Consider the following 18122-nt stretch of genomic DNA (forward strand, 5'->3'; position numbering starts at 1 on the left):
GCCGACACACCCCCGCAGCCGGCGAGACATGCTAACGCTATGGAGGCTGAGCGAGCAAACGGTAACGAGCTCCACCACCTCGACGGGGCTGCCTCCTCTCTTTCTTGGTGGAGAAAAGGCAATAAAACCAAAGCGGCGCCTGGCTGCATTTCCCTGCTTGAAATCATGGGGAAGACTCGGTCCCCGCTGGCTGGGAGGGTGGCTGCTGGCTGGGCACGGGACATAGTTTTGGCCAGGAAGCCCCACTGCAGTCCTCTCTCTTGCTCCATAGGTGCACCAGTACTACAGCTGCCTGCCTGAGGACAAGGTCCCCTACGTCAACAGCCCGGGAGAGAAATCTCGCATAAAGCAGCTTCTGCACCAGCTACCACCGCACGACAATGAGGTCGGTATCCAGAAATGTCCTCGGACATCGGTCAGGACTGCGGGTGGGGAGGGGGCACACCCCTGGGGTGATTTGTGGGAACATGGCTGGTGCTTTCTCAACCCTTTCTGCTTTTCAAGGGGGTTTACTTGGAGTTTGGTCATGTTATTTAAGTGCTATAATTGCTTCCTGCTTTGATTGTGTCAGAGGTGGGGAGGGAGTTGTTTGTGTCTAAAGTTAATTTTTTTTTAAATCATCCTTCTTCAGTTCTCTGAAATAAAAGCATTTTCTCAGCCCTCGGAGGCCAAAGCCACATTAAAAGTGGCTTGAAATGCTGTTGAGATCGGCTGGAGCCAGATTCGAAGTTGCAAAAGCCTTTTCCCAAGTGCTGCTTCCGACTCATCTTTGGAGATGGAGTGTGTGTGCGCCAAGGAGGGGTTTCACTGGGGCAGAGCCTGGCAATCTGGAGGTTGAGCCAAGATCAGTCAGAGCAAATAAACCTCCTTCCGTCTGGCAGGAAGGATGTGAGGCAGCAAAAAGGGTCCAGGCTTTGACGCCCTGTTCTCACCAGTGAGAACATTGGTTTCTGGTAGCCCGCAAAATTTCCCTGTGTAAACAAAAGAAGCGATTTTCACGCTGCTTTCTGAAGGAAGCCGCTCTGGAAAATAGGTGTAGGTAACTTGTTTGATCTAGGTCAGATTTTAACGAGTTTGCCTGCGCGTGGCGGGGTGCCACGGGCACCACACGGTGCTGCCAGCACCGGGGGAGCTCCGGGCACCGGGCAGGGGCTTCTTCCCGTGCACCCTCGGGCCCTGACCTGCCCGCCTGCCTTCCCTGGCAGCCGCTGAAAACCCACAGCCTCTGACAGCTGAAAACCGTAAGAATAAATACACAAAAACGCTGCTACTGCAGCCCATGCTGCCGCAAGCTGGAGGCACGAGTCTGCATGTATTTTCTGCAGACTGGCAGGTTTTGCATCCAATTCCCCTCATGCTCGGTTTTGCTCCTTTGAAAATGCAAGGTGTGTTGGTTGCTCATGTGAATAATCCTGCTTGAGTCCGTGAACCTGCTCTCCTAAGTAACAAAGGCTGCTTTGGGCACTGGTGCTACACGTGGCCACCTTGGCTCTTCAGTCGTATTCTCTGTTGAGATGCAACCAGCCAAGAGTTAAGCCTACGGGATTAAAATAGCCAGGAAAACCTCAGTTTCGCAAGCTTTGGGGAAATTGTATCGTTCATTGTTCATATCCTTTTATTTTTCTAATTTCCTTATTACTTTCCGACAAAGAGGTTTTGCAAATGTGCAAACTTGACCCTATACTGGAAGAGTAGTTGGAGTTCCCCAATAGCTAGAACTCCATCATTTACACAGGGGAAATGGGCTGCACTCTTAAAATGCCAATAAAATTTAGAAGCTGCTGTGAGACCTCTGTCATAGGGAGAAAGCAGGAAAACCATCAGTGCGATTGCTGGGCCTGGGTGGGACTCCGAGGACCCAACTTATAAGACTTCCCTACAAACCTAGCACCCAGAGAGCAACCTTCCTCCTGCCCTTTCTTATCTCTACCTCTTGAAATTTGGGCCAAACCCCAGGATGACTGAAGCCCAGAGAGCTGTGTTTCTCCAGCCTGCCCCATGCCAAGGATGGGGTCCATTTGTGGACCCTGTTTGCAGAGCCATGGGACTGCAGCTTGCTGGCCAGAAAGCCAGGGACACCCCTCACACTGAGCATCGCTTGTCCTTTTCAGGTCCGCTATTGCAATTCGTTGGATGAGGAGGAGAAGAGGGAGCTCAAACTCTTCAGCAATCAAAGGAAGAGGGAAAATTTAGGGAGAGGCAATGTCCGACCATTCCCCGTAACCATGACGGGAGCCATCTGTGAGCAGGTGGGTAACAGCTGATGAATTGGTGTAAGCAGCATAGCTTTTTAATCACCAAAGTTAAGCAAAGCTCACAGGAGCAGCATCCACCCCATGCCCCCTGCCAACTACCAGTGCTGGGGTTGTTGGCGTGCATGCCAGGAGCACCCCGCAATATTTGATGTGGAGCAGCCACTCCAGCTCTTGGCCTTATGCAGGGGGGAGCTGTTGATATCCTGGACTTAAAATGGGGATGAAAAGAGGTTAAGAGACAGCAGCAAGGAGCTGTGAATTAGCACCTTCTCTCACTGTGGTGTTCAAAGCGGCTGGTTGGCGATGGGGGGCAGCGGGATCACCCCCATTAAACACCAGCTTTTGTGACAGTGCGGCGGCCAAATCAACGGAGGGGACATGGCCGTCTTCGCCTCGCGAGCAGGACACGGCGTTTGCTGGCACCCTCCCTGCTTCATCTGCAGTGTCTGCAATGAGCTGCTGGTCGATCTGATCTACTTCTACCAGGACGGGAAGATCTACTGCGGCCGGCACCACGCTGAGTGCCTCAAGCCCCGCTGCGCAGCCTGCGACGAGGTGAGAGCCAGCAAACCCTTTGCCAAGGGGTTTGTTTTTCCTGGGGTTTTGGGTTAGCACCTCGGGGATTTGTAGTTGTGATCTGCCCAGGGCTGTTCTGAGCAAGGTCCTTGTGTATGCACAAGGAGCTGGGGGTCCTTTCCACCAGCATTTCCAGTGACTCTGGGATTTTAGCCCCGCAGCATGTGGTGAGCCTCCCTTCTCTGTCTCCCCAGGAGACACCCGTGGTGGGATGAGTGCTGTGTTTCCTACAAAACAGCAGTGTTTGAGTACACACTGAGCCCAAATAGGCTTTAAGAGAGGAGATTACCGGGCTATAGGAAGCTGAACAAATGGAATACAAAACGAATATAGAAAACCCTGCAGAGTTGCCTCTGAGCGTTTCTCAAGTGTCAGTCTCTGTTTAAAAGGCTGGTGAAGGAAATTGTTCTGGCTTTTAAAGTTATGAAAACCGTAGTGTGGAAAACCATATGTACTATAAAATACCGCGTCCCATCTCTGCAAGCATGTAATAGTAAATATCCAAGGCTATATGCACTTCAAATATAAAGAACATTGACGTATGTATCTAATTAAATTTGTAACGTTACCAGTAAAAAAACAACTCCTAACCATTCGACTGGCCCTATTTCCTTGCGGCTTAGGCTGGGTAATTTTTTTTTCATGTACTTTTTATCCTTGCAAATTCTCATACAAGTCTTTCATTCAGCTCCTTCTTTAACACACATTTCTTCCTTTGAAACATCCGGCACTAACTGTGAGAAAGAGGAACTCAGGGGTAAGAGGAACTGCAGGGGAAAAGCTTTTGGTGTGAGCTGTGCTGGGGCAGAGAGCAGGGAGCAGAGATAGGTCACTGCTCGCTCCACTGGCTTGGTTTTGGGAGCAGAGACAACAAGAAAGCATCTGCTGAAATCACTTCAGATGGCCGCTTCATCAGCCCACTCTTAACAGCTCTCCATGCCTCAGTTTGCCCACTGGTATAATGACTGCAATCATCTTTATAAGCACATGGGCTAGGGTAGAGGCGATGGTGAGGAGCCAGAAGGCTCCGTCTCCTCTCCCCTCCAGAGAACTGCTGCCTCTCCTTGTGTTTTCGCTCACCCTTGGTATTCAGGTCTCTGTTTCACAGACGGGCAGATGTTTTTCAGTAAGTGGCTGCTCTGTTCTTCAGAAACCCACCAGATCGATCGGTTGTATATAAGCGTGTTTATTATCCTGATCGACCCCTCCTGCTGATGGATGTGCTTACAAGCTCTGCCTTAACGCTTTGCAGTCCATGCACTAACATGGTCCTGAGGTATTTGCATTTTAATGGATTTCCTTGAGAAGCCAGGGGTGCCTCTGCCACAAGCCAAACCACATGCGTTTCCCGTGCAGGATGAGAGGGTTAGCTGTAAAATTTGGAGGTTGTGTGAGCAAAGGGGCTCGGCTGCCGTACACAGGGGGAGACAGGAAGGTCAGTGCCCAGGTCCTAGGTCCCCTCTCTGACTGACTCTGCTCCATGTTTATGTTTCTCCCCCACAGATCATTTTTGCCGACGAATGCACCGAGGCCGAAGGGCGGCACTGGCACATGAAGCACTTCTGCTGCTTCGAATGCGAGACAGTGCTGGGGGGGCAGAGGTACATCATGAAGGATGGCAGACCCTACTGCTGCGGCTGCTTCGAGTCCCTCTACGCCGAGTACTGCGACACCTGCGCCCAGCACATCGGTACGTGCCCCTGCCCTCGGGCGAGCACGATACAGGGAGGGAAAACGGGACCAACCTCTGCTTGGTGGGTTGCTTCTGGCAACAAGAGTTGTTGCATTAAGACTTGGATGTTGACTCGGGGCCGCAGGTGGGACTGCCTGTGGCTGGGGTCTGCCACAGCCCTGCTGCATCTCGCCGAGGGGTTAGCATGGTAATTTGTCTGGTTAAAGCACTGCTTATCCCTCTTCGTGGCTGGAGAGGGGAGGACTATCAGAGAGCCACCTCAGGAGCTGTTGCAAGTAGTGAAAGCTTTCACTGGCCTAATATTATACACACTTTTTTTCCTTTAAGTCTCCTTTGCCTGCAAACAGCCTGGCTCTTCGACTCTCACATTTTTCCCTGCCAAGCTTGCTAAGGGATCACATGAGTTAACAAGCTACTGACAGGAAAGATGCTTGTTCATTAGGCATCATTATTGTTTCTGTTCGTCTTTTTTAATCAACCCACAGAGAAATATTCTCAAACAGAAAGAAATAACCCATCGGAGTCAGTCTGAAGAGTGATTTATAGAGCAGTGATTGAACACGTAGGTTATCCTGGGGGGTTAGCTGTCCCCCCAGTCACTGGGGGGTGGTGAGTCAGGGTGGGAAGCCACCTCGCTGCTCTCCCCACTCCTGTTTGCCCCTTGGCTGAGCATTTGCTTGCGGGTGGGCGGGCAGCCCTTTCTTTGTCCGTGGAGGTAAGCTCACGTGTTCCAATAATTCATAGGCTGCAGGGGAAGGGAAAAAACCCAACTGTTTTGCTCCTGTGCAGCGGCCAGATGGCACAGGGAGGAAGACTCAGGGCTTCAGCAAAGCACTTGGAGGACATATCTGCTGTGACCTGCAGCACATCCTTCCCCAAAGCTCAGCTGCAGAGCGGTGAAGCAGCAGCTGTTCCTGCATCTCGCACGCTCCCTTCTCTCCTGCTTCCCCCATCTGCCATCCTCCCCTCTGTCCATCCGTCCGCAGCCTGCTGACTGTCAAGTTTTCAGGGCAAAATACCTGTTTTGGTGCGTATCTGCACGTTTCTAGCCAAGGAGGGACTGCAGCCATTTTGCTGCAAGTTGCTGATAGTAGTCACTGAGTGTCGTGCATAAGAGCCACATAAATCAGAGGTAAATGCAGGCTTAAGACTTGCAAGGCTTGGGTTGGATAGCAGAGGATGGAGTAAGGAGACCGTGCTCTTCCTCTGCAAGGTGGCTTCGGGGAATTGGAAACGGAGCTGATAAAATCCTACCCACTGTCTTGTCTCATTTGTCCACAATCATAGCACTCCAGTCTATATATAAAAACATTCCGCTCATTATAAGGGAAGAAGAAAAGTACCCAATTACACTAAAGGAAGTTTAGCTTGGAATAAGATGGCCCGTTAAGGTACTGTTCAACTGTAAGTTACCCGGCAGCAGTCGTTCCCCCCAGTGACTCGGGCCAGCACGTGCAGCGCACACGTGCGGTGCAGCACCCCGCTGTGTGCGGCAGTTTCTCGGGTAACGGGGGCTTTTGCCATGAATGACAGCTCAAACAGGCGAATAAATGTTAGATTTGAAACCTCGGGAGCTTTGCTCACGGCTCTGCCCAAAAGCGATGTGAATGCAGCAGGCACAGGCTCCCACGGCTCTGGCTGGTGCCTGTGAGCAGCCCCAGGTTTTGCTGGTAGAGGTCTGGCTCTCTGCATCCAATTCCTTTACTTAACCCAAGGGGCAACTCGGGAAACGTGGCTGGGTGCAAGACAAGGGGGTGTGCTCAGAGCCCTGGGGCCGGCTCTTTCTGCTCTCTTCTGGAGAAGAGGCCCCAGTAGCCAAAATCAAGTTAGGTTGAGGCCGCAGTAGCAACGAGAGACAGGGATGTGATCAGCTCTGTTACGTACTGACCTAAGGCAGCACAAATTCCTCATTATGGTTTGGTTGGAGGCTTTTTGTGTTTTGCTTTGTTTTTTTTTTTAAATAGGCAGTGTATTATTGCTTTGACTTCAAGGGCTTTATGGAGAACTTCTTGCATTCCTTTGTTTTATGATCGGAAATATCCCCATTTAATATGAAATAGCTTGAGGCTCGGTTCTGCTGCCTTTCCCAGCATTGAGCAACTCCTAAGCAAAGGCCTTGCAGCCTGCAAGGAATTACAAATGGGCTTAACTTCATGCACTGGAGAAACCCTGCTGAAGGGCTTCCGAGGCCAGCCTGGGTGCGTGTCACTCATAGGGGGTGCATGTGTTGAGTGCAGAGCAAAGCGATGTACGTGGGCTGACTCTTGGTGTGCGTCTTCCCCTCAAGGTATCGACCAGGGCCAGATGACGTATGACGGTCAGCACTGGCACGCCACCGAGACCTGCTTCTGCTGCGCGCAGTGCAAGAAGTCCCTGCTGGGACGGCCCTTCCTGCCCAAGCAGGGGCAGATCTTCTGCTCCAGGGCTTGCAGCGTCGGCGACGACCCCAACGGCTCTGACTCCTCTGACTCGGCTTTCCAGAGCGCGCGTGCCAAGGAGTCGCGCCGCAGCGCCAAGATCGGCAAGAACAAGGGGAAAGGCGAGGAGGGGGCGCGCAGCCCCTGCAACCAGCTGCAGGTCACCTCCAACCGCCTCTCCACCGACGTGGACCCGCTCTCGCTGAAGATGGATTTGCTGAGCCTGGCCAGCCAGACGCCCAGCCTCAACAGGGAGCACGTGTGGAGGAGCCGGGATGAGCTCTATCACTACGGGAGCAAAATGGAGCAAAGTCAGTCCCAAAGCCCTTTGCAGCTTCTCAGCCAGTGCAACATAAGGACCTCCTATAACCCCAGCCAGGTCCCGGGCTCGCAGCCAGATTTATGGGCGAAACATTTCAGCAACCCAAAGAGGAGCTCCTCGCTGGCGATGAAGAGCCATGGCGGCAGCTTCATCCAGGACTGCAGAGAGGACTACTACTCGGGGAGGCTCCGCTCACAGGAGAGCTACAGCGACATGTCCAATCAGAGCTTCCCTGAGAGCAGAGGAAACCTCAAAGTCCCCAAGTACGAAGAGGAAGAAGAGGGAGGGATGCCGACGCCACAGTGCCGCACCCGGCACCCCATCAACGCACTCAAGTTCACCGAGGACCTGACACCCACCGAGCAGACTCCCCGCGGCTCCATGGAGTCCCTCGCGCTCTCCAACGCAACAGGTAATGTCACCCCTGCTCCTGTCACCCCAGGACCTCCCCTGTGCCATGGGGTCCCTTGTACTCCACGTCAGCACCACGGCAGTGTCTTCCCATTATGAGGGTGGCTGGGATGCACTGGATGCCACAGGCTTGCCTGTCCTGCCCCAGTGTGCCTGGTAGCCCTCTCTCACTCTGCCTGCTTGGTTACCAAATGCAGGGCTTTTACAAATCCTCCCTTTTGTGAAAAGGGGGGAAAAATCAAGGCCAGCTGCTAGCACAGAGACGGATTCCAGCCCTCAGCACTTGAAGGACTGGTGTCAGCTGCCCTTAGGGGCTAAAAATACTTGTGAATGCTTTGAAAGAGGCCTAGTTAAGCACTTTTGCACGTTATACAGTTATTGAGCACATGACAAGTTAAAAGAAATTCCTCCCTCTCTATGCATGGCTCTTGTTCTCCTCTTCCTCAGTCCTCTGGTAGAACCTGCAGGTAAAAACCAAGTGAGATGCTTGTCCCATCAGGCTGAGCCTGTTTCTTCTGAGCGCATCCCAGGGTTATATTTCTCAGCCCTCTCACCCCAAACGTGTTTGGGTTTCATGTTGTGGCTGCGGGAATGCAGCTGCAAGCACAGACGTGTGTGCAGCGGGGCTCTGATCCACAGCCCGGTGCTGGGGAGACACAGATCCCTGGGCACCCCGGCCTTCTACACCCCACGGTGGTTTGCATTATCGGGTGACTGCGCTCATCTAGCACAGCTGTCACTTGCTTCCCAGTCCCTCGGCAGAAAAGTCCTTGGAAAAGGAAATGCTGAGCCTGGTTTTCTCACCAGCTTTGCCTTGCTTTTCTTCACTCCTCCCTAGTTTTTTTTCTGCTTGGACCTCGAAAGCTCACCCAGTCCAACCCCTGCCGGAGCAGGATCACCAGAGCAGTCACACAGGAACACGGCCAGGGGTTTGAGTGTCTCCAGACAAGGAGACTCCACAACCTCTCTGGGCAGCCTGGGCCATGCTCTGCCACCCTCACACTGACAAAATTTGTCCTCATCTTCAGCTTGAACCTCCTATGCTCCAGCTTGCTCCCATTGCCCCTTGTCCTGGCATTGGACATCACTGAGCAGAGCCTGCCTCCTTCCTCCTGACACTCGCCCTTTCCAAATTGATCCCCATGAATGAAGGCACCCCTCAGTCTCCTCTGCTCCAAGCTAAAGAGACCCAGCTCCCTCAGCCTTTGCCCATAAGGGAGATGCTCCACTCCCTCCATCATCTTTGTGGCTCTGCTGGACTCTTTCAAGCAGTTCCTGTCCTTCTTGAACTGAGGGACCAGAACTGGACACAATATTGCAGATGTGGTCTGAGCAGGGCAGAGTAGAGGGGAAGGAGAACCTCTCTGCCCTACAACCACCCCTTCTCATCCACCCCAGGATGGCGTTGGCCTTCTCGGCCGCAAAGGCACACTGCTGGCTCATGGTCATCCTGCTGGCCACCAGGACCCCCAGGTCCCTTTCTGCTGTCTGTCCATCTTTCTTGCTGTCATCAGCATCCTGTGAGGTGTTTGGTACGCGGTGCCAAGGGCCTCCTGTGGGATGCTGGCACAGGGTGGCGGAGATGCACTGGTGAGCATCACCAGGCCCTCACTGAGCCCGAGCTCTGTGCTCTGCCCCACCTGGACAGACAGGACAGGTTTGCTCTGCTACGCCTGTGCCTCCTCGCCCCGTTCCTGGGTTTCAGTGTGTTTGTTTAGGGAAGTTGCCAGCTCCATGCCAAGGTGTGAAATGATCTCTGTGTTCAGCCAGGATCTCCCTGACAGGCGAGTGGTAATGCAGGGGGGGGAGAGGAGAAGCTGGAGACAGTTTTGCTCAAACAGCCTCAGATATGCACAGCAGAAAAATAGATGTGAAGTGGTGAGGGAGTTGGGAATTGCTCTCCGAAACATGGTTTGACAAAGCAAAGCTGCACATTTCCAAAGCCGCTTGTGTTCCTGAAAACTTGTATTGTGTAAACCCCATCAGTACAAAGAGTCTTGAGCAACACTGGTTCGGATGAGCAATCCCCGAGTACTGAAGCGTTTGCTGCGTGCTTTGGAGCTGAAGTGTAACAAGCTATTGGGGATACAGGTCAAGAGACAAGAAACGTGGCAATGACTTCATATTAGAGTGAAAATCATTCTGTCTTTCATTTTAGAAACCCCTTTTTAAAATGCTAGGAGAGAGATTTTCTAAAGGCATTGGTCCTCCATATGTAGCCAAAGTATGAATTTCCTTACAGGCAGTGCCTGCATTAGCAACTCACTGCTTTCCTGCGTTCAGGAGCAGATGCTCAGCATGATGGGGCTTGCAGCGTATTTAAGCAGTTCCTCTGCAGGGTGAGGTGATAACATTTTTATTAATGTGTAAGGTCTAATAATTTTCCTTGCTTTGGGACCTGGCTCAGCTTGAGCTGCAGGGCACTGTGGCAGTAACAGGCAGCTCCCCCAGGGCTGTATGTGCAATTAGGGAGGACACAATTATCTTCCCATTTAACTGGCAGCGTTTTGAGGACAGGGAGATTGGGTGAACTGTCTGAAGTCTGCGGGAGACTGGGTTTTGGGATGAGGGGGTATCAGGGTGCACCCCCTGCCCAGCTTTCCCATCCCAGTGCTCCCCACCGTGGCAGATCAAGGTCCCTTTGAGCTACGGATGCTGCACAGTTGCTCCACCTTATAAAGGGAAATAATTAACACCGCATCCCTCTAACATTTTATGGCATCGCTGAAAATGTGCTTTTTTTTTATAGAGAGCTGAAGGGCAAACAGTCCCTGACCTGCAGAGCGCCCGTTAAAAGCTGGTCCCTCCCTGGCAGCAGGTTTTTCTGTGGTGTTTCTATTCCGACTTAACTAGTAATTAGCCAGAGACGTCAGTACAAGCCGATAACTCACAGGGTGTGCAGCAGCAGTCCCTGTCCTCTGGCCTGAGGGCAGCCTCCTGTGCACAGATGTTGTCCCTATAATATTTGTAACGCGTTTGGTGCTGGATGGGGGGATCACACATGGGGTGGATCAAGATCTAAGTGACCCCAAGTCTCTGCAAGACCCCAGGTTTTCATCTTGCCAACCAGGCTATACTTAAATCATATCAAATCCAGTTCCTCGTGGGTTTGTTAAGAAGTGTGACACACTTTTAATCCTGGGTGCTGGCCCTTGAAGAGCACAGCTGTGCTCCACCATCACACCGTGGGCACAGCAGAGGTAGCTGTGACCCTCCTTGTGCTTTGTTTCGGGGTTTGAATTGGATGGGAGTGTCTCCGGTTTGTGCTTGTGCAATTGCCACAAATCCTGATGTGATGTATCCGCATCCGCTGGCAAAGGGCGCAGTTCCCTGCTGGTGGAGGGCACCTCTCCTCTCCTCCTGCGTTTCTCTTTGAAAATCCCTTTTCTGCCATCAACCAAAAGCTATGACAGACTCCCTCCCATCCACTACGTCTTCTTCCCAAAGGCTGTGTCCTCCTCCTGCCCAATGTGGCCATTAAATGGAGAGGAAAAAGCAAGAAAATATTTCCTAGCACATTTTCCAAGAGAGAGCTCATTTTTGCTGGATTTTACATTATCTTTTGTTTTATTTCCTTTGGCTGTTTTTCCTTCCCCCCCCTCAATGGCATTAGCAACATCACAAAACAGTGGATGCTGTAGCAATGTTTACCCTGTAACTCCCTTCATTAAGCAATCAGGATGATGCTAAGATGGAGTTTGTCCAGGAAGCTTTTCTCATGAGGAGGAGCCTGGTCCTACCAGAGGTTAATCACTTCCCAGAAGATACTCGGTCCATCACAGCCCTGCTCCCAGTGCTTTTGTGCTTGCGTTGCCCTCTAAAAAGGTTTTGCAGGCACTCTCTGTGCCTGACAGCTGAATTAGAAATCAAGACCTGATCTCTGCCGGTTCCAAGCAGTCATTTCCACAAACTGCCAGCTGGGCAAATAGCCCACTTAAGGAAGTACCTGTGGGCTAAACATTTTTCTCTGGGAGCAGTTTCTGCACGCAGCTTGCAGAGAGCAGCAGTGCTTTGGAGGTGGAAGTCACATTGAACGGTGACACTGTCGTATGTGAAAGGAGAAATAGATTTTATTGAGGAAAATTCATTTGGGTGAGGGTAACAGCCTCATTTTGTCATAAACCCAGAGAAAAAAGATGTTAAACTGGTGCCGTTAAAGGCTGGAATATGATTTCACATGTATGGCACACATTTCTGCTGTCATCTGTGTTGTGAGATGCCCAAAGGCCTTGGATAGCTCATTTGTCCAGGACTAAACAACTGTGATATACCCAGAAAGCAGACAGAAAAAAGTATCAGCACACACGTGTCAGCGCTGATCCCTGCACACGTGAGGTGCAGAGTGACCTGACAGGATCGTCTCTCTCCGACACCCTTGGGGTGGCACAGAGGGGCACACACCATGGGAGGCTTAACCACGACCCGCTTGGCAAGCGCTCTGCGTTCCCCCAAATTGTTTACGTAAGGGTTCTGCTTTATTTCTGAGCACCCTGAGGTCACGCCGAAGCAAGATGAGGCTGAGCTATAAACAAAGCCCCAGGCAGGCTGTTAGTTCTCTTTTCTTTGGTTCTTGGGGTTGAACTTGAAATAAACCCTGTTTTAGGGATTGTGAGGATGTGCCTGCCTGGTGCTGTGGGAGAGAGAAGGCTCCAACACGAGGGGCTGGACATGAGAGATGTCACACCATCCCCTCCTGTGCCTCTGTAACAGCCTGGCTGGGCTGGGTGTGGGGTTTTAGTACCTATATGGGGCTCAGGTGGTGAGGACAGCGATGCACAGGTTTATGTGCACGCTATGATCAATGTAAAGGCAAGAAGCAAACGTCAGCACAGCCCTGTCAGTTTGCAGCATCCAAAGCCAGGGCATTTTGCATTCTCCCACCGGGGCAATGCAGATGATGCTGTCTCTGCAGTGGGATGCTGGACTCACCCCTTGTTAGCCCAGTTTCACAGGGAGTTTAATTTAATGGGGGCTGGGAGCTGCTCCCCCTCATGGGGGGTGCTCCATTCCCAGCCTCACGCACAGCGTACGTGATCTCTGCGGCCCCTCTGCTGTCGTTTGCCGAGTGGTTTAATAACTCATAATTAATGCAACTTGCAGCCCCGGTTTAGCAGAGCACACAGTGAGATTTAAGCGCCTCCGAGTGCTTTGTTGTGGCAAGGTTGTAGAGGTGATGCTCACGAGAAATATCTTTGTGCCGACGTTTTGCTTATTCGGTTCTTATTTCTCTTGGCAATGTTTTACGGGATAAACACGGTTCTCAATAGGGGTGGGGAAGGACTTCAGAGAGCATCGTACAGCGTGTTCTTAGCAAACCTTAATGTTAACCAGAAACCTGCTTTGTGTTCCTGGCACCGTAGCCAGCTTGAGTTTTATATCGAACACCCGCAGACGAGCTACAGCTTTCGCTGGTGCTCATCCGAAAGGCGTGCGTTTCCATGGCTCCGGGGTGAAATATTGAGCCTGGCAGCCCCACACAGCGGAGAACGGCAGTGAAATAACCCGCTGTGTCCACGTGCGCCATGGTGCTGGCTCCCATCTGGCTGTGGGATGGCCGATACACCTCACTGGTGGCAGCCAGTGCCATCTCTCCTCTCCCAGTGCAAGAGCCGAGGGATGCGCTCGGTGTCTCTCGGAGCATCATTTTGCAGAAGGGAAGTTTTGTGGGGTCAGCACGTCATCCCTGGATTTGCACCCTTGGAAAGGGCTTGCTGATGTGGTAACAACCATAGTGGGCTGGGGCAGGGCTCCCGCTCCCCTGGACAGCCTTGGGAAACAGTTTCTCAGGTTTCCTTGTCAGAAAAAATTCATCGTGCGCTCTTGCTTCCAGGTTGGGGCTCGCTTGGGTTATTAGCTGTGCTCCCAGATGAAACACTTCATTAAGAGGGAGCTGCAGCAGCTGTAAATAAGCATTGGCAATTCAAGGGCTCTGAAATGGGAAATGACCGCCAGACAAGGGGGGTCAGTGCCACCTTCGCTCATCCAGGGCAATGCAGGACCACAGACCGGAGCCGCCCTGGCTGTGCCTTCAGGCACCTGGGAGACCCTGCGGTGTGGAGCCTCCCGCAGCCACCTTCTGCTGTGATTGCACAGCAAGAGCGTCCTTCTGCTCCAGGCTGAAATTTTCCTTGCAGGAGTTCAGCAGATCTGGAGAATAATGTATTCCTCTCCTCTTCGCAAGCATTTTTTTCTGCGTTTGAAGGCTGTTATTGTATCCCCCTTCTCTAGACTAAACAACCTCTGCTCTTTCAAACTTTCTTCCTAGGTTGTGTTTTCTAGATGAATTTTTTTAGACAAATGGTTGTTGCTGTCCCCTGAACTCGCTGCGGTCAGGCTGGAGCACTCGTGGCTGAACCTTACTGAGGTTTCATGGCTCCACAGAGAGGGGCAGGATCATTTTGTGAGCTTTGAAATCTGGGCCTCACCTCCACTCATAATACTTTACATCTTGCATTGGTGTAAATGTAAAGTTAAGCCTCAGCAAGGCAGGTTTCCTGCTCTGCTATATGGAGAAATGAAGCCGTTGGGTCTAGGGGTGGCTTTGCTGACGTCTCCCGAGCATGGGCTCCGTTGCACCCTGAGCTCCGTGTGCTGGCGGTGGTGGTGTACGTGCTCCATGCTGGATTCCTCTCACCAGCCACATTTTCCCAGCAATTGAAGATTTCAAAATGTGTGTGCTTAATTATAATCAGGCTGTCTGGATGAAACATCCCCTGGACCTAATAATCGCTGATTAAACCTCCAGACATGAGCTGTACGTGGATCACAGGCTCTGTGCCTAAAATTGCTTCCTCCTGTGCTGACCAACACTTCAAAGAGGAAAAGAAAAAGCACTGGCGGTATCTACTAAACCTGTGTAAGCTAAACCTGTGAAGCACTGGCTCTGCCTTTCCCAGAGCTCCCATTTATCGCAGCTTGCTTTACTCCCAGCAAAACGAAAGGCGCTTGGCCACCGCGGCTGCACGCAGCAAGGATGCAGATATGTCTTGCTTAATCTGAAAATATCGTTCTGCTTTTTCCCTGTCTCGGTAGCCTCTCCCCAGATGCTCCTTTTTCTTCTTGCTGGATGCAGGACCGGAGCAGAGAGATGGCTTTGGCAGAGGGAGCCAAAACCCATGGGTGCCATCTGATGAGGCGTGGCACCCATGAGCACCAGCTCACCCTATGCCTCTGCAAGGGAGGATGGGGTCAGCCCCTTCCAAATGATGCTGCCAAAATCCATCTGCTGATGCTGCGGGAGCAACACGCTGCATCTGGAGCTGAGTTTCTGCACAGAGCTGCCGTTGCTTGCTCTTATTGCAGTGAAGAGTTGCATAAATGTCACCGAGGGCTCATTTTCTTTGGCGTCAGCCGTTGTCTGACAGATCTGATTAAGGCCACATTTGGCTGTCAGCGGCCGTGATTCACGCTCAGATCAGCTCCGCTGGCAACCCCGCTGTAACTCCGGTTTTTTGGGAGTTCTTTGCGCATGTTACCGAGTTGGCTTGACAAATGTGTCCTTTTCGAAACAAAATATGGCTTTAACTTCTTTTTTTTAAGCCAGCCTCTCCCTTTTCCTGTGGCATTTGGGGATCACCTTCGCTTTATCTTCCTCTGTAGTCATAAACCCCAGAAACATCCCCATTATCAGCAGAAAAGCAAAGGAGCAGAGACAAGCGGCTGCAGCGGCTGGGACTTGGAGAGCAGAGCCAAATTGTTCAGAACCCAGCAGCGGCTTGTGCTCAAGTGCTAAAGCTCTGCCTGGTGCTACCGAAGGGAGGATTTGGAAAACCTTGCCCATCTTTGCAGGGTCTGTTGATCTTTTTAGGGTTGAGTCCAAAGAAATCATGAGCGGGGTTAGTGACACCAGCCCTTGTTCAGGTTTGGCAGGCAGCCCCTGATGCCGAAGGAGCTGAGCTCTCGATGAAATGAAAGCAGCTCTTGTGAAGGGGAAAAGAAGTTTATTCTTGAATTGTGGGTTGGGTTGTTGTTCTTTTAAATTAATTCACAGAGTCGTAAATTCTTGGGGATTGCATAAGGGCTGTGCGTCATGTTGAAAATCCTGCTGATGGTGCACAGCTCTCCGCGTTCGGTCTGCGCGGGGAGGTTGTCGGAGAGGGATGGGGAGGAGAGCGCCAAAGCAAACACTCTGCGTTTGATTTGGGATGAACTGGATTTCCTTTGAAACGGCTTGCGAAACGTTGTCCTGGGCCTGCAGTGCAAGTGCCGACTGCTGCCAGTTGTCAAACCAGCACGGAGATAGTCAGAAAATAGTCAGGAAACATCCAGAAAACAGGCCAAGGACTAGGGTGGTGTGGGGTGCATTGAGTTTCTCATTGATGGGCAGGTGCTGAGCAGACACCACACTTCTCTCTGCTGGGTGAAGGCTTTTTTGACTGGAGGAAAGTGCCTTGCAGGAGCTCAGGGCTGGCTGGCGCATGGGAGAGACCCTGTGGGCCACCTTCCCAAGCAGCCGGGAAGCCCATCAAGCCCATCAGGCTGGGGCTGCTGTTCCTGGCTCCCTGGATATCTGCAGGGATAGCCTGACCCTCCTGCCATCCCGCTGAATTTGGGGAGCTCCAGCCAGACCCTCTGGGGTGTTTCCTCACCTCCTGGGAAACCTGCTTGCATGCACTCACCCAAGGCTGTGCCTTCAGTCCCTCCGCAGGTGTCATTCGGGGGACCCATGTGTGGTGACAAGGCCGAATTAGTCAGTGGCCCCATTTTCAGCTGCCCCTGACATTGTTCTGTCCTTCAAAACACGTTGTCGTTGCACAAGGTGTGGGTGCAGGATCATGGCACCCTAGTTATCACAGTGCAGGAGGCCTCAGGTTACCTCTGACGCATAATTTCTCACTGGCATCGCTAGTTATTCCTATCGAGTCACAGACAGCGTAGACATATGGGGAAGGAAGTCGTGAAAAGCAACTTGGAGTCCAACTCGAAACACCTTAAATTGGTGTGATTTCCCCAAAGGAGGAACTGCCTGCTTTTTAAAAAAATATATATATATCCTCTTGAAAGGGCTCTTCAGGACAGCATTTAAACCACTGAGTTATTTTTTAAAGCAGTGTCTTGGGCCAAAAGCAGCCTTCTGCCTGCATCGCTGCTGATAGAAAATTCTCCTCCTTAACTCTCTTTTTTTCCTTCCTTTCCCCACAAAGGCCTCTCTGCAGACGGCGGAGCCAAGCGCCAGGAACATCTCTCCAGGTTCTCGATGCCTGACCTGAGCAAAGACTCAGGCATGAACGTCTCAGAGAAGATGAGCAACATGGGCACCCTGAACTCCTCCGTGCAATTTCGAAGCGCCGAGTCAGTCCGCAGTCTGCTGTCGGTGCCGCAGTACCAGGACATGGAGCCCAACCTGCACGGCCTCGCCAGCCCCCTGAGCTACCGCGAGCGGCTGGCGCAGCACGGCCGGATGCACCAGAGCTTCGACTACGGGAGCGGAGTGCCCGGGGGCAAGCTGGGGGCGCAGGAGGCCTCCAGGCACACCCCCATGAGCGAGCGCACCCGCCGGCGAACTAACCTGCGAGACGACGACCGGCATTACCGCCCGCACCGGCCCCGGCGCTCCCGGCGTTCCCGGTCGGATAACGCCCTGCACCTGGCCAGCGAGCAGTGCTGCCGGCTGAAGGAGAGACCCTCGCTGCGAGCCAGGGAAGACTACGACCAGTTCATGCACCAGAGGAGCTGCAGAGAGACGGCGGAGCAGGGTCCCCGCAGGGATGTCTACGGCCACTGTCCCCGGACGGTGTCGGATCTTGCCTTGCAGAACCACTTGGGTGAGAGATGGGGGCCCTACTTCGCCGAATACGACTGGTGCTCCACCTGCTCCTCCTCTTCGGAGTCCGACAATGAGGGCTATTTCCTCGGGGAGCCGATTCCCCAGCCCGCCCGCCTCCGGTACGTGACCAGCGAGGAGCTCCTGCACAAGTACGGCTCATACAGCATGCCCAAATCCTCCACGCTGGGCGGCAGGGGACAGTTGCACAGCCGGAAAAGACAGAAGAGCAAAAACTGTATCATATCCTAATGGCGTCCTTGCCCGGCACCTTGGGAGAATGTAAATTAACTCACAAACTTGCACTGTTTTAGATCATGTAAGCGCTTTTATTGTAACAAAACAGACCTGAAGAGTAGGGATTTGTAAGAAGGTTGTAGACTGGCTTCTAGAAATAGTCCTAATCCTGGGCACGGCGAATATATTTTGCACATCTTACTTTGGAGGAAAGAAACAAAAAAGCTCACTTTAGCCTGTAATATTTACCCAGTAGTTTTCCCTCTTTCTCCCAGATACTGCCACCCCTTTGAGTTCTGTTTGTCCCCATGTTTTGGTTACCACTGTTGACTCTCAGCACCAGTTTGCCGGTAGCTTTTGCTTTCTGTCACGTTTCTGTTTCCCATTAGCCACGTTGGTAGGTGATTCGTCTCTCTCAGACAGTGTGGGAGCCTAAGTTATTTCCATG

The 18122-nt window shown here is 52.2% G+C and overlaps 1 protein-coding gene across 1 annotated transcript in view; it reads left to right on the forward strand.

Annotated features, from left to right (window-relative positions):
* The window catches only part of PRICKLE2 (prickle homolog 2 (Drosophila)), a 29373-nt gene extending 11491 nt beyond the window's left edge, over positions 1-17882 (forward strand). Inside the window, exons 2-7 of the mRNA XM_010180920.1 lie at positions 272-385; positions 2112-2249; positions 2607-2810; positions 4335-4521; positions 6812-7675; positions 16818-17882. Of these exons, the coding sequence (XP_010179222.1) occupies positions 272-385; positions 2112-2249; positions 2607-2810; positions 4335-4521; positions 6812-7675; positions 16818-17689 (2379 nt within the window). The 3' untranslated portion in view covers positions 17690-17882. The remainder of the gene's footprint in view (positions 1-271; positions 386-2111; positions 2250-2606; positions 2811-4334; positions 4522-6811; positions 7676-16817) is intronic.
* Positions 17883-18122: the final 240 nt, after the last annotated feature.

Source organism: Mesitornis unicolor, unplaced genomic scaffold, assembly GCF_000695765.1.
Source record: "Mesitornis unicolor isolate BGI_N332 unplaced genomic scaffold, ASM69576v1 scaffold11813, whole genome shotgun sequence".
NCBI lineage: Eukaryota > Metazoa > Chordata > Aves > Mesitornithiformes > Mesitornithidae > Mesitornis > Mesitornis unicolor.